Source organism: Nannobrachium achirus (assembly GCF_963921795.1).
Source record: "Nannobrachium achirus genome assembly, chromosome: 14".
In the NCBI taxonomy this organism is placed as follows: Eukaryota; Metazoa; Chordata; class Actinopteri; order Myctophiformes; family Myctophidae; genus Nannobrachium; species Nannobrachium achirus.
Genome location: NC_137821.1, coordinates 28,579,308 through 28,594,809, shown reverse-complemented (window position 1 = coordinate 28,594,809; position 15,502 = coordinate 28,579,308). Strand labels below are relative to the sequence as shown.

General features: G+C 45.0%; 1 protein-coding gene across 1 annotated transcript in view; it reads right to left on the bottom strand.

The window, feature by feature from the left end:
• The window catches only part of LOC308298713 (adhesion G protein-coupled receptor L3), a gene marked incomplete at both ends in the record, with an annotated part of 264,755 nt that overhangs the window by 117,194 nt on the left and 132,059 nt on the right, over window positions 1-15,502 (bottom strand). Inside the window, one exon of the mRNA XM_080742365.1 lies at window positions 544-921. Coding sequence (XP_080598491.1) covers window positions 544-921 — 378 coding nt within the window. The remainder of the gene's footprint in view (window positions 1-543; window positions 922-15,502) is intronic.

The following is a 15,502-nucleotide window of genomic DNA, read 5'->3' as shown; positions in this document are numbered from 1 at the left end:
AAGAGGGAGAGAGAGATGTGGAAAGACTAAGGTCGTCGAGAACGGGACTCAAACCAAGCTATATAGCCTAGGTGTCCCATATTTGGAACCAAATGCCATTTGGTTCCATTTGTATGCTGTCAGAGTTAAGGGGAGACCTCGAAAAGTAAAAGTTTGAGAAACACAGAGAACATGGAGATAATCATCCTTTTACCATAATTCAGAGCGACCCTGATGGAGCATGGATAGGCAAGACCGCCATAGAATGACACAACAATGCATCTACAGACTCCACCTTTTGCACAGAAATAGCACAATTTTTCCCCCTGTGTTCCTATCTTCTTCCCATGAAGCTACTTGCATGATGTACAGTTGACAAAACAACATTTGTCAAAACATGAGGAAAACATGCATGATTTTTTTTCGTAACGGCTATCTGGCAAGCCCCACCCTGGCAGCGTGTGATTGGCCTTCAGCAGTCCAAGGCACTACAGTCCCTTTGAGCCGCATTGTCGCTAGTAATAATAATAGGGATGGAATAGGAATGGAAAAAACTGAAATTACCCAGCGTTCCCGGCGGGCAGGGCATCTTGGCCACCAGGCCCTGTCTGGTCTTGGGCCAGGAGACGTCGGCCATCACCAGGGGGTTGCAGTACTCCACCCTGATGTTGGGCAGCTTGGAGGAGGGCGGAGGCCTGCTGTTGACCTCCGGGAGGACCCCGCCTCCCCCCTCCCCCGCCACTCCCGGCGTGACGGGCGGGGCCATGGTGGTGGTGGAGGTGGTGCGCGGCCGCTGGCCCACCGGCGTGGTCATGGCCAGGCCGTTCCGGGCCGTGGTGCTGGTGGTGCCGCCGCCCGCCGCCACGGCGGTGCTGGTGGTGACGGTGAGCGGCCGCGTGGTGGTGGTGGTGTCCATGAACACCATGACGGAGGAGGACGACTCTGGAGGAGAGAGGAAGGTGGAGTTACCGATGCGCCATTTAAAAACTTCACACGTCCCGCCATTGGCAAGACAGTAGATGATTTTCAGGGGATTTGCAGAACATTGAGCTTGTGGATCAGCTGTTTTTTGCTATTTTTAATGACCTTCTCTGACTTCGAAGTTTAAATCTACCTATGAAAGTGATTCTGCTTTTCAATGGGAATGGAGTGGTTTAATTGCCGTTTGCGAGTTTCTGCAAAAATACGCTCCATTCTCCATAAAAATGTGAAAGGCTGGGAAAGAAATCTCTGGGAAAAAAATGCATTTGCAGGACATTTTCAGGAAAAGAGCAGTAAATAATGAAGAGTTGAAAACGGCCATCTGTAGAACAGGAGAATGGGGGAGTTGTGGGTGGGACTCTGGTTACAATTTAGACCCCCATAAAAGGAACGTAGAGAGTCCCTGAAATCCACTTTGAGAACCACAGCATAAAAGCGATAGTCCACCCCCAAAATGCCTTTAGTATCGATTACTCACCCCATTGAGACTTGAATTCATGGATATACATATACATTTTTGTTTTTGTTTTTGTCGCCAATAATTTGAGGAGACTCTTTGTGTCTCCATAAGGAACCACTGCTGGTCATCACATTTTCGGCTTAGGAATGCGACAAAAACCAACAAAAATATCCATGAATTCAATTCTCCATGGGCTGAGTAATGGATAGAGAAAAAAGTTATTTTTTGGGTGAACTAAACCTGGTGAGATTTCTAAGGACGTCACTGATTGAATATTTGGACGCAAAAAAATATAATCAAACAAACAAATAAATAAACCTAGTTGTGTGCCGGTGTCACAAACCGGGAACAAGCAATATCTGTAAGCTCAGGTCATGACGCAACACGTTGTGAGCTTGTAGATCTGCATATAAAACAAGGCATTTAGATCTACTCTAGAGCATTATGTCCTTTCTCCCATTTGCCAGTCACAGCTCATTTGCGTCTCAAAGAGGGGAAATTTATTTTGGTAGAGCCACGGGGGAGGAAGAGAGAATCCACACGGGGGGTTCCATTTTGCTGTCTCTCCTCGTGTGTCAATATAAGAGGAGGTGGTTCAAAGCTGAAGCTGGCAGATGTGATGTGTAGACTGGCATTAGGGCTTCTACCTTGAATATTAAGTATATCGTCGTTGTCGGGTGGAAACCTTGTATGTCCAAAACCGTTCGTTTTTATCATTAAAAAAATTATCTAAACTAGTGAAAACAGCAGATCTACAAGCACACAACACCTCGCACCGCGAGGCGTTGTGTGCTTATAGATCTGCTGTTTTCACTACTTTTGCGACTTTTGTGCCTTGTCTGATGAAGCAGGGCTTCAGGGAAATTTGGAAATAGAAGGTTTCTGCCCGACAGTGACAATATAAAAAAATATTATCACTGTATTATCGTCGTTGTCGGGTGGAAACCTTGTATGTCCAAAACCTTCCCTTTTTCGTTATTTTAAAAACGATTCAAAATAGTGAAAATAGCTGATCCACAAGAGCTTGTAGGTCTGCTATTTTCACTACTTTTGTATGGTGAAGTAGGGCTTCAATTTACGAAAAATGTGAAACTTGGAGATACAATGTTCCTTCCTGCCTGATATATTATTATATTAACCACTTGAGCCACTATTCTGGGGGAATAATGATGCTGAACATTAGCCGAATATTCTACAAACTCACAATGCGTCCTGGCGTATTGTGAGCTTGCCAATTTTGAGAAGAGAGACATAAAATAGAGGTCCAAGTACAGAGACAACTCAGGTCCAGTTTACTAAGCCTAGAAGTACAATTGTGAGGTATTTGTACATACATAAACCACTTTAGCCCTATATTTTGAAAATAGCAGATCTACAAGCTCAAAACGCGCAGTGAGATTGTAGATCTGCTATTTTCAAACATGTTGTACTTTTACTTTTGGTACTTTAAGTACTTATTTATACAAATCATTTTACTCAAATACATTTTTAATGCTGTACTCTACTTGTAACAGAATATTTCTACATTACAATATTGGTACTTTTACTCCCTGTAAGTAAAACATTTGAGTACTTTTTCCACCACTAGTAATTGTACAATTTCTGAGCTGTTTGAACTTGTCAGATCAGATGTGGATCATTGATTGATTCCCCAAAACATCAGTTCAATAAAGGGACACGCCTTTTAGGCTTCCAAATTACGTATGCTTTCCTTATTTCAAGGGGCATTTGGCAACCCTAATGGGCACGCATGTCTAATGTAGAACCCCCGCTGGCCGCGCTAATGCCAACACCCGACCCTACAGACACACACACAGGCATCTCTGCCTGCTGCAGTCTGAATGTAGAGCGTCCCTCCACTATAGGGCACCCTGTGTGGCTCTATAACGGAGCATTATAGCTGCGCGCGCCATTTCTGGGTCAACGGGGATAAACTGGGATAGCGATTTCCTGGATTTGTGGAGAACCCCTGTGGTTGCACTCCAGGGGGTTCCTGCTAATGGCGCTGTTTACCTGAGCTGTTAGATTGAGCGGTGGCATCATATAAAAAGACATACGCTGGTGCAGGACACACCACAGTACACACACACACACACACACACACACACACACACACACACACACACACACACACACACACACACACACACACACACACACACACACACACACACACACACACACACACACACACACACACACACACACACACACACACACACACAGCAGTCAATCAATACCAGTGCTTCTCAAAGTGGGGTCCAGGCCAGGGACCCCCAGGGGTGCTTGAGGCGGTTCCATGCAGGGGGTCCCCAGCATAAAATGAGTTAACATCGCATCAACATCTGTTTAACCCAGTGGTTCTCAACCTGTGGGTCGGGACCCCCAGGGAGGTTCCCAAATTATTTTGGGGGGTCCCCGGATGATTCACTTAATGTGGAACATTGTTTTCTCTCTCAACAGTAAACAAACCAACATAACATTTAAGTGTATAGAGGGTATCTGCACATTTCTAAAGAGACAATTTAAGGACTTTTTAATACCTCTAAAATGACAAATTAAACATTGGCCAAATTGTCAAATATTAGAGGCAGAAATTGTGAAAACAGCTGATCTACATGCTCACAACGCCTCGCAACGCGAGGCGTTGTGAGCATGTAGATCTGCTATTTTTACAATAGAACCGTGTTATACAAAATGTAATGTCTCAACTCTTAGTGCTTGTCAGGGTGGGGGGGTCCCCAGTTAAAATATGATTATTTTGGGGTGGCGGCCTGAAAAGGCATGCATATTAATTTGGGGGATTCTTGACACGAAAAAAGACTGAGAAAGTATGTTAGCAGTGTACACACAACAAACATTCACACGAAAATGCATGCACGCAAACACACACACACAAACACACACACTCACACAGCAGCGGTAGTCACTCAATACCGTGCACTCGTCACAGGTACAGAGACAAGCACAGAAACACACACATGCAATCACTCGATATTCCCTTTCCCATTCAAACAGAATAAATCGCATGCACACAGCGGTCTCATCCATCATCCCATCCATCTACCCCGGCTTTCTGTCCCCCCCCGTCAAACCCCACTCCCCGGTGTCCCTGATTGGAAAATAAGGGCCCCAAATTAATTTAGCCACGGGCTTTTTTATGAACGTGTGGGCCGAGTTTAGCCACAGAGGAGCAGAGGGCGAGCGGAAAGGTCGTTCTTCATAACGGCGCCGCGGCAAAACGGCAGGCGAGCGAGAGCCACCAGAATGGCTTTATCAATGGATGGAACGTCCCAGGGGGGCTGCATTATCCTCCACCTCACTCTTACCCATGCATCTGTTATTGCTGGTTTTACATTGGAGAGGCCGAGACGCTTCAATATGCTCCATCGACATTCCTAAAGGTCATACATATACATCTGCTCGCCTCGTACCGCTGGGACAGGGTCCCGGGAGGGTTCACACCGTGGATGCAGGGCAGCGCGCACACCGGCACAATCTGAGCCGTCGGCCGGGAAAAAAAGGAAGAAAAGAACCGAGCAGGCGTCGTTTCGCTGCTAATGTGTAGATAAAATCAAAATGACAAAAAAAGATGACAAATGGGTCTGATCTACAGACTAAAGTGCAGACGATCAGTGTTTAACGAGGGTCACTTTAAGGTGGAGCCGGTTTAATGAATGTCACACGTCAACAGAATTTAGATTACCGGCGACGGCGTTCAATTCCGGTCCTGTAAAATAAAATTCATGCTAGAACAATGTAACACTGCCTGAGGTGCTCATAAGGCATGCTATTAAGCGCATTAAATAGACATAGCAGAATTGTTATAATCAGAACATTATACTATGCTACACTGCAAAAACTGCACATGCATGGCTGATGGCAAGATCAAAATTATGTAATGATTAAGGTATTTAATGTACTTAATACGGACGATACAATAACCCAGCAAGCATGGTCAGGACCTAGACCAATCAGTGGCGTCTCGATTGGGGCCAGATTAAGTCAAACCAAGACTAATTAGATCTGGCCAAGAATACCACCTGATTTCAACCAACACAAATCCTGCCCACGAAAACGGACGACCTGTATTAATCAGTGAGGGTCCGATCGAGGCCAGATAAATATCATAACTAGTCAGATATGTCCCAGAATATAACCTTACATGCTCATATTTCAACTACTGCAGCATTACAAAAAATAACAATAATCCTGTCAAACAAAAAATCACACCCGTGTGAACTGAGCGGTGGTTCTCCCCCCCCCCCCCCCCCCCGTGTGTGTGTGTGTGTGTGTGTGTGTGTGTGTGTGTGTGTGTGTGTGTGTGTGTGTGTGTGTGTGTGTGTGTGTGTGTGTGTGTGTGTGTGGCCTGGACAACAGCGCCCCTCCCTTAACATGTGTGGTCAGAAAAGGTACTACACAGGCTTGAGGCTACATACAGACCCACCCACATACAAACAAACTAACAAACAAACATACCTACACACACGGCCACGCTATGGAGACGGTGTGACCACCGCTCAAAAAGTACAATATGACGTCCTTCTAATGACATCAAGATCGTCCTTGTGTGGGCTGTGATCTGGCCTAGTTCTGAACGTCACTGGAGTCACCGGAGCATCATCATGACGTAATTTGGCTTGCAGGGAACTCTGACATTCTAGCACTGTGGCCGCATCGTAATATCACCAGCATTTCGTCACTGTCCGGCAGAAACCTTGTATCTCCAAGTTTCAAATATGCACGTTTTTTCATAAATCAAAGCCCTGCCTCATCATATAAGACTGTTGCACAGAACTAGAGAAAATAGCAGATCTACAAGCACACAATGCCTCACAGTGCGAGGCGTTGTGTGCTTGTAGATCTGCTATTTTCACTAGTTTAAATCATTTTTAAAATGATAAATACAAAACGAACGGTTTTGGACATAGAAGGTTTCCACCTGACAACGACGATTCCTTTCTTAGTAACACTGTTACTTCATTTACCATGATTGCTATTTTTTTTGTGTAGGTATTTGATTGCACTCTTTGGGCGGGATACTGTGGTGACACAGTGACTTTGTGTTTGTTGTTGATCTGCATAGTGCAGGACATTGTATAGGTGTATACTACTGTATACTGCTGCTTCATTATTGATGGCGCTATTTGTGATGTTATTCCTGTATCTGCCTCTGCCTCTGGTGACCGAATTTCCATCCACGGGATCGATAAAGGACCATCTATCCATACCAAAAGCACACTCACTGACACACTTACTGTATAATCTGTCCCTAAGGTTTCACAGGTATAATGTGTTACCTGGAACCAATCTGCGGAACAAGAGAGATCAAGCTAAGTAACTCAGACAGCATCGGTTCGTGCCACAGTTTATTGAGAGGCGATTGCACCAGGAACAACTGACATCACAGCGTTCTCTACGGTCGCTAGCACTCAACAACAAACACGTCTGATTAAATAGGCGGCTGCCACGGTAAACACTATGGATTCCTTTTCCCTAACAAACAAAGGGTTGTGGACAGAGACAAAGTTACTCAAGTCTACTACGGGGGGAATTCAATACAGTAATAAACTGATATTAATAAGGATATGTGCTTTCTTAATTTATACTTTTGAATACATAAGTATTCAAAATGACATGCTTCTGAATACTTAGATATTTTCAAAAGCAATTACTTAATTATCTTTCACTTGAAGTGGAGTAATATTTGACCAGGAGTATCTCTGACACAAGTACGCTACTGGGGTACTTTGGCCACCAACAAACAAACAAACAAGGGTTTGATGATATGCTGGACAGGGACGTGCAGAGAATGTTAGAGAGGCAGGGGCTGAAATTTTGAAAAGGGCCTTTTGGTGAACATATAGAAAATAGCAGACCTCCAAGAGCGCTGCGACGCGTTGTGAGCTTGGAGGTCGGCTATTTTCGGTGCTTGATATCACACACTGAACTAAGAATAATCAAGTCAATACTGGAGATGTGGCGTAACGGCATGGATTTCTACACAGAGAGGGCAATTCTTTCAACATGAGATGCTGCGTTCAAGTTCAGGAGCGTTTGGACAAGGCAATTCTCTTGAAGGTTGCCTTTCAGGTGTGGCATGGAAAGGGGGCATTTGCGTTTCTTTTACCATAGTAAAAACTGCATTCATGGTCTGGAAAGGGCAGTTTTTACAGATGGCTGATGCTGGATCCCAGAGGAAACACTCCATCAATAAACTGGGAGGTTAACAAGCGTCGCGTTTAATAACAATAACAACCAAAGGCACACCAGAGCCTTCTTTCCTCATTCAGCCGGCAATATTATTTTAATAACTTCCAATAATCTTTTACAAAGAGGCGCATAAAGAAACACACAAAAGAAAAACAAGTATGGCAGTAAATTAATGAACAAGCACCGTTCATGGACAATATGGCGCGCATACAGATATGCAGACAGACCACTTTCTCTTTGACTCTCTCTTGTCGTGCACGCACGCTCATGCGCGCACGCACGCACACACACACACACACACGCACACACACACACGCGCACACACACACACACACACACACACACACACACAAACACACACAAACACACACACACACACACACACACACACACACACACACACACACAAACACGTACACACACACCTATGAACATCTTATGAACTACTCTAACACAAACTGACATATTACAAAGGAACAACATGCATGAATGCAGGAACAACGTCACATGAACGCTACAATGGGCATTTAACATTTCCACCAGCTGCTAATACATCACAGCTAACATTGTGCACCCATAGTTAGCATCCTACTGTCATCAATACATGCATGTGCCACAGAGCACAATGCCTCCTTTAGCAACACTGAGAACCGAGGGGGGATTGGGGTGGTCGGGGGTGCATCAGCGGTGACACCGATGTCCCCAAGGACAAGGACGACATGTACCCCAGGGCATCCGTGTTATTTATCTCCTACTTTTACATATTACATTATGTTAAGACATTTAGGCATCACACTTTTCATGATTGAACACCCCCACAAAGGAGCGTGGCATTCATTTCACCAGTGCAATTGCAGCAGGGAATGTGGACCGCAATGCATACGGACTGAGAGTGACCAATACAATGGGATCATCGTCAGGGTGATCCGACCATGGGGAGGCTCTTCTCCCTTTCGAGGTTGATGAGGGTCAATCTGTGCGGAATGCGATAAGCCTCTGGTTTGCAATGAGTGCAGCCTGGCCAGTTAAGATATGTACATAATAGCCCTGGTCAAGACCGCTGAGAACAGGGAAACCATTTTGACTATAGCCTGGATTCTCACTATATTTGGCTTAGGCAACTTAACGGTTGTTTATTTTGTATTACTATGTGCAATTTTGCACAGTTAAGGTCTTTGCACACTGCTTCGTTTTTTCGGGCCGAATATCGGAGTGAATTTCGGAGCACCGGGAATAAAAAAAATCAACCTCACGTTATGTCAGTCACGTTTGCACACTGCCGCCCGTTTCGCGCACCACTCGGTCCCTTGCTCTCTCTATCTCTCTCTCTCTCTCTCCTTGCCCTGAAAAACACATTTTGCAACGAAAAACGCAGCAGTGTGCAAAGGGTTACAACACAATAACACTGTCTTTTCCCCAGATCATAGCCCATGCAGCAGGCTTGAGTGTGGTTAGATCTAAGAGATAGAAGGGTGCCTACAGTATATTGTCTCTTAACATCAAAGGCCAGGGGATACATTTTAGTGCCTTTATTATAAAAAGCTATCATAACTTCTTTAATGCTGTGGGGCTAATATGCGAGCAGGGAAATGTGGGTGGGCAAAAAAATTGCAACCACAGCACCAAGTACATTCTAAAACGCTCTCTGGAATAGAACACTATACACTTCTAAATGATCCACTTGACTCTGGTGGTGTGTTCAAATATTTGTTGACGAATGCACTGTCTAGTGTCTATACACTGCTTGATCTGCCTATGTCCATAGAGCCCCACAATATACAACAGCGGGGACAAGGAGAGGCAAAGAAGAAAGTGTCCTTGTCCAAACTTTATTTTAGCATGAGGCGTCCACACACAAAAAATCACACCCGTGTGAACTGAGCGGTGGTTTACCCACCAACCCCCCCTCCCCCCCCCCCCCTGTGTGTGTGTGTGTGTGTGTGTGTGTGTGTGTGTGTGTGTGTGTGTGTGTGTGTGTGTGTGTGTGTGTGTGTGTGAACAACAGCGCCCCTCCCTTAACATGTGTGGTCAGAAAAGGTACTGCCAGGCTACATATACGGCCGGACGGCCGGACGCATACATACCCACACACACGGCCACGTATAGGAGACGGACCACCGCTCAAAAAGGGGAAAAAAAGAAAAGGCAGAAAAGAAAAAAAAAACAGTAGCCACAGTGTAGAGACACTTTCGACCTTGTAGACGATACAAGGACATTTTGTTTTGCTTGGCCAGCAGACTTGTTTGCGGAAAGCAAAACCTCCCACCTGGGTTCAAGTGCACCGGTGATGGTGTTAAAATGACCCTTAAGCGGTTGGAGTTAGGCTGCATTCACACCAAAGAGTGATATACTCTCTCCTTGTCTTCCTACACACTTTACTGTGTGTAGGAAGCCTTAGAGTGAGGAAGCAGAGAGTACATTCAAAATAAAGCCCATGCATGATTTAGATATCTATATCAACTTAACAAGTATTTCTACTGCACTGTAGATACGCAAACATGGCTCAGAAGTCTGTATAAGCCCTGCTAGTGCAGTGCACCTTACACAGGCCATGCTTTCTTACACCCAACTGCCAAATTTTGGCAGAAGGGTGGCGCTAAAGGACGTCTCCATGTCCGAGCACCGTTAGTTGTTGACCATGACGCAGACACCACCTAATATCCTTTCCCCGGACTGTGTTAATGTCCGATACTGCCGGGGGAATGGAGTGTCCGTCTCCCCAGTTGGGAACAAAGGGGGTGAGCTATGTTTCCATGAAAAACAAAAAACAAAACAATACGTTGCAGTTATTAAAGTCACGTTGGAAAGCCAGGCTGCACCTAAGTTCAACGGACACGTTCCCCGTTAGTTACAAATGGGAACAGGCGTTTGGTATGCCGGGAGGCAGTCTGCTGTAACCTTACACATGGCCGGGATACACGGCTCGGGAGTTGTGTTATGGCTCAGGCGCATAAAACAACACAGGACAGCACTGAAAATATGACCGCAGATGATGTTTGCCTTCCTCCCTGGGTCTCGTTGGCTTCAGATTTTCCATTTCAAGGTTCAGTAATTCTGAGTTCCTGGGTCTCTTAGAAGAGAGATAAATGCCACGAGTCTGACTTTAATGGAGGTGTAGCTCAATTCAAACTGGCTGCAAGAGTCTAAATACATTTAAAGAATGGGTGCAGTACACTACATACATGTAGATCATTTCCATATCCTATATTGAGAACATGCATACAGTTATGATGCTTGGTTTTGTCCATGTAGTTTGACATCAACATCATTAAAGCACACTAAAGTCATTAGACTTTATATACTGTATATATTCATACTAATGTAATGTACTTTTACTTTGGACTCTTAAAGTACATTTTGACACCAGATAGCTTTGATACGTTTCTTTTTTCTTTTTTTATGTGAGCTACCTTAATACTTAATACAGTACATAGATTTTCCTTTGGGTGACTTTAATTTTCACTTTCAAGTAAGATATCTTTACTTGGCTTACAAGTACTTGACTTTATACACAAATGCTAAGCCTGCAATTGTAGACAAACAAAAAATATATATTTTTCTACACCATATCTCTAAAAGCTCATAACTCTATTCTCTCGAGTTTTCCTCATAACCCTAACCCCATTACAGATTTACGTACCCTAATATGACATAAATGTAAGGTGCTATAAAGTAACAAAGTAATTCAGGGGTGCCTTGGGTGAAAAAGTTATTTACATGGGGTGCACTGAGCCCAAAAAGGTTGAGAAAGACCGGTCTACATATCTTAATCTATACCCATCATCATCATTCACGAGAGACACCGAGGATGCCTCCCTCTACACTCTGTACACTCCTCTCATCGCAAAAGACTCATCATTTACACTCCACGCTCTGACTGCGACAACATCCTCTCTGCAAAGAGGCATGAAGCCGGTTTCCAGCCACACACAGGGCTTTGTGCTTCATTTCAAAGCATTCATTCCTCCTCCCTAATTAGCCCCTCTCTGTGCATCCCAGGGCTCGTGGCTTCCACAATTAGATAAGACCTATTCACACTCCTCTCCGGGAAGAAGCCTACGCTGTTTTGAAATGAATCTGGTTGGTGACTAATCATTTTCTGCACCAGACAGTGGGGCTCGCCGGGCTCTCAAAAGAGAAGTTCTGCAGAGTCAAGATCAAAGGAGACGTAAAAAGGGCTTTCGGGTGAATATAAGGAAGCGTCGGACAGAAAGAGCGACTACCACCAGTCCTGTGTTGCACCCAATTACCTCCCACCGTTAATGTTTGAACCGCATTCATACCTTCATGCATGCTTACATCTTCTGATAGCAGCACTAATTCACCTCCACTGCGATAAAAAAAACACATACGATGCAGTTTACAGTACAGTGCAGCCTAATTAGGACATGCTACCCCCAAATTGTTATAAATGCGAACGCTGAGGTGCTTCAAAAATAGCGTTACAATTCTCCTGACAATGCTGCATCTGCATGCATCGATGCTGCATTGTTCTGTCTCTAACAGTGGACAACTTGTGCAGTCATGTTACAGACCATCCTCCTGTCACATAGCATATTCATCCGTGCAGTATGTACATGAGGTTTTAGATATATGGGGCATGAGCATAGCAGCTGGTATATACTGTTCATGATATAGACCAGGGGTCTTCAACAGGGGGTCCGGGACCATTAGGGGGTCCTCAGAGTTACTACAGGGGGTCCTTCAAATTTTTGTGTGATAGAAACCTTTTTTCTCCTTTTTATATTATCCACTTGAACCCTAACATCCATATTCTGAAAACTTTACCCAAAAATAGCAGATCTATAGCGCTGCGAGGTGTTGTGAGCTTGTAGATCTTGTAGATCGCCTATTTTCGTCAAAGAGGTTTGGTGTAGAGGGGAAAAAAGAGCAGACTAAGTACAGAGTGAAAGGACAAGTTTATAAGTATTGACGTTTCAAGTGGTTACATATCTGATAATACAAATTGACATGAATCCAAAACACACTGAGGATTGTGCTGTCAAACGATTAAACTATATGGAATCTGGGGTCCCTGCTTCACCTGTCTCAGCTAAGGGGTCCTTGGCCTGAAAACGTTGAAGACCCCTGATATAGACATTAAGGTGCAAGAGTATCCGCATGTTGTACTGTACAGTACATGAAATAAGGTATTGATGATTGACAGTTTGAGGGCGCTACTTAATGATGTGATGGGTCTGTCATAACTAGTGGACCCAGATGAAGGCCTAAGGGCCAACATGCGTTGGTCATCTGCGTTTCCATTTTTCATCTTTGCCAAGCAAGCCATGGACAAATAAAGGCATTTTAACTACATACAGAACGGCGTGCCTTGGAGTTCATCATGAAATCAGTTCATCGCCTGATTTTTTCCACTTTGATGTTGTACAAAAGTAAGGAACTTAAAACCTTAACCTACCCTATATCTAACTACCAGTAGGACGCCCTTTAGGGCGGGGTTGCGCACATGGGCGCGTGCACAGGGGCGAGTCCACGCTTCCGCCTGGGTGACAGCAGACTGCTGGGCGAGCACTGGCGCTTTGGCATGGGATCAACTTTCCTAAAATAAATATTGCACTTTGGCTACAGTGTGTGTGGCCGCTTCTTTGTCTTCTAAAGATTATTATCGGTATAACTTTGACCAAAAGAATGCACAGACCGGGTTGGTTGTTTAAGTTGGACAAAATGTGGCCATATTGACATCATAGATGTTTGATGTCATAGACCACATGAGACTGACACAATATGTCCATATATGGGGCTTAATATTGATGACATCAGGGATCACCATATATGGGCATAAAAGGGACAAGGACAGAATTCATTTGCAAGTGTGATTCCGTTGCGGTTGGTTGTTTAAGTTGGACAAAATGCCAAATATGGATGAGCTGGGATGAGTTGTCACGCACTGTGACTCACATGGGCTTAATATTGATGACTAAGGCCACGGCTACACGGAGCTGGATATTTGTGAATCTAGACATTTTTGGGTGCTGTTGGGGCATGTAGCCACACGAAGCTGGATATTTTGGCAGTGAATCTGGATATTTTTCAATCCGGATAAATAAGTGGAGACACTGAAAAATATCTGGATATCTGGATCCGTGTAGACATGGAACCCGGATATCTCTGAAGACTTTACTGTGTGTGCTTGTCCCCCTAGTGGAGGTCTGGGGAATCAGATTATTTTAGACCTAGATATCTTTCTCGTGTGGACCTAGATATTTTTCTATCTGGATATCTGAGAAACCTGGATATATCAAAAATCCAGCTCCGTGTAGCCATGGCCTAAATGTCTGTCTGTCTGACTGATTTCTGTCTGATATGCCCGTATGACGTCCCCGCCATGGTAACAGTCCGGCTAGGATCAGACTGAAACAGTGTCCAAATGATAAACTTGGACAATGTTGTATCTGTATGTATGAAGTCATAGACTGTGTTGACTCCATATTTGGGCATGCCTGACACAGAAAGGGACACAGATAGACGGTTACAACAACGGGTATTGCATAACTGGGTGCGGCATTCATTTCCCACTTGCGCCGTTCCCGTATAGGTCAGTGCCCAATGGGCACCGATGTAGTACTTAGTTAACCAGAGTCCCCCAAGGGTCTATACTTAGCAATGAAAAAAAGAAAACAATCTACAAGCTCACAACGCGTCGTGTTGTGACACGTCGTGAGCTTATAGATCTGCCGTTTTCACAAAATTGTTCGCCTATCTCGATATAGGGTTCATGGGGTTAAACCTTTCCATAAGGGTATACTGTATAAGGTGGACAGTATGGCTTGAATTCATGCTGCGACACGTTGACGCGAGCGTGTACTGAGCAGAGCAGCTATTTTCGGAGCGCGACACCACCGCACCGCCAAGTATAACCGGCTTTAAAGCTCTCTCCCCGTCTCTCTCTCAATCCCTCCCTTTATTATGGCGTGACTCACTCAACTCCACGGTCTAGCCTGTCACTCGTGCTCATGTCATACGATCCCCCAAAAATGCGACGCATGTCCTCATGTGGCGAGGGAGGGGGGGGGGGGCGTGCTGGGGGGGAGGAGGCTGGGGCGGATGAGTGGGAAGAAAATGATGATAAAACTCCTGTCGTTTAATGGGGCCTTTTGTGGCAGGCCCACAAATCTGTCAGGGAGTGACAGCAGGGTGGGGGGGGGGGGGCGGCTGGGGGGGGGGGGGGGGAGATTGTGCGGTAAATTATGTGGCCAGACATCCGGTAATGCTTCGATATCATCTGACATGATGAGAGGCTGTAATGGATGGGAGCTATGCATTGTTTGGCAATTAATTCCTCATCTCCCTCTCTCTCTCTCTCTCTCTCTCTCTCTCTCTCTCTCTCTCGCTCCCTGAGACTGGAGAGGGCATCCATAGGAGGTCGCATGGAGAGGCATATGCACAGGACTGATATGTTATGTGCGTTGCGTACATATTATGCGCCCGCGGACAACAGGCCCCGTAGAGGCACTTACTGTTTCAAGTGAAATGACAGGGCATGGACGTGCGCTATAGCCATGTACTGTAGCAGCATTGAGATGAGGCACACAGTCACGCAGATTATGTTACAATGCATTACATTTGGACGCAGGGCGCACACACACGAACACACACACACACACACACACAAATGTGTGCTGTACTCTGCCCCATCATTATGCATGTACATATAGATGCACACAAACCACTGTGACAAAACCAAGAATACAAACTTACGTCCAAATTATGCAAATCTATGGTACAGTACATTTACAGTGTTGATATGCACACATAATCTAGGCCAATTTTGTATGCACAATGCTGACATGCTGCGGTAGCATATTGCCTTCACAGCAATGTGCGCGCACGCGCACGCACACACACACA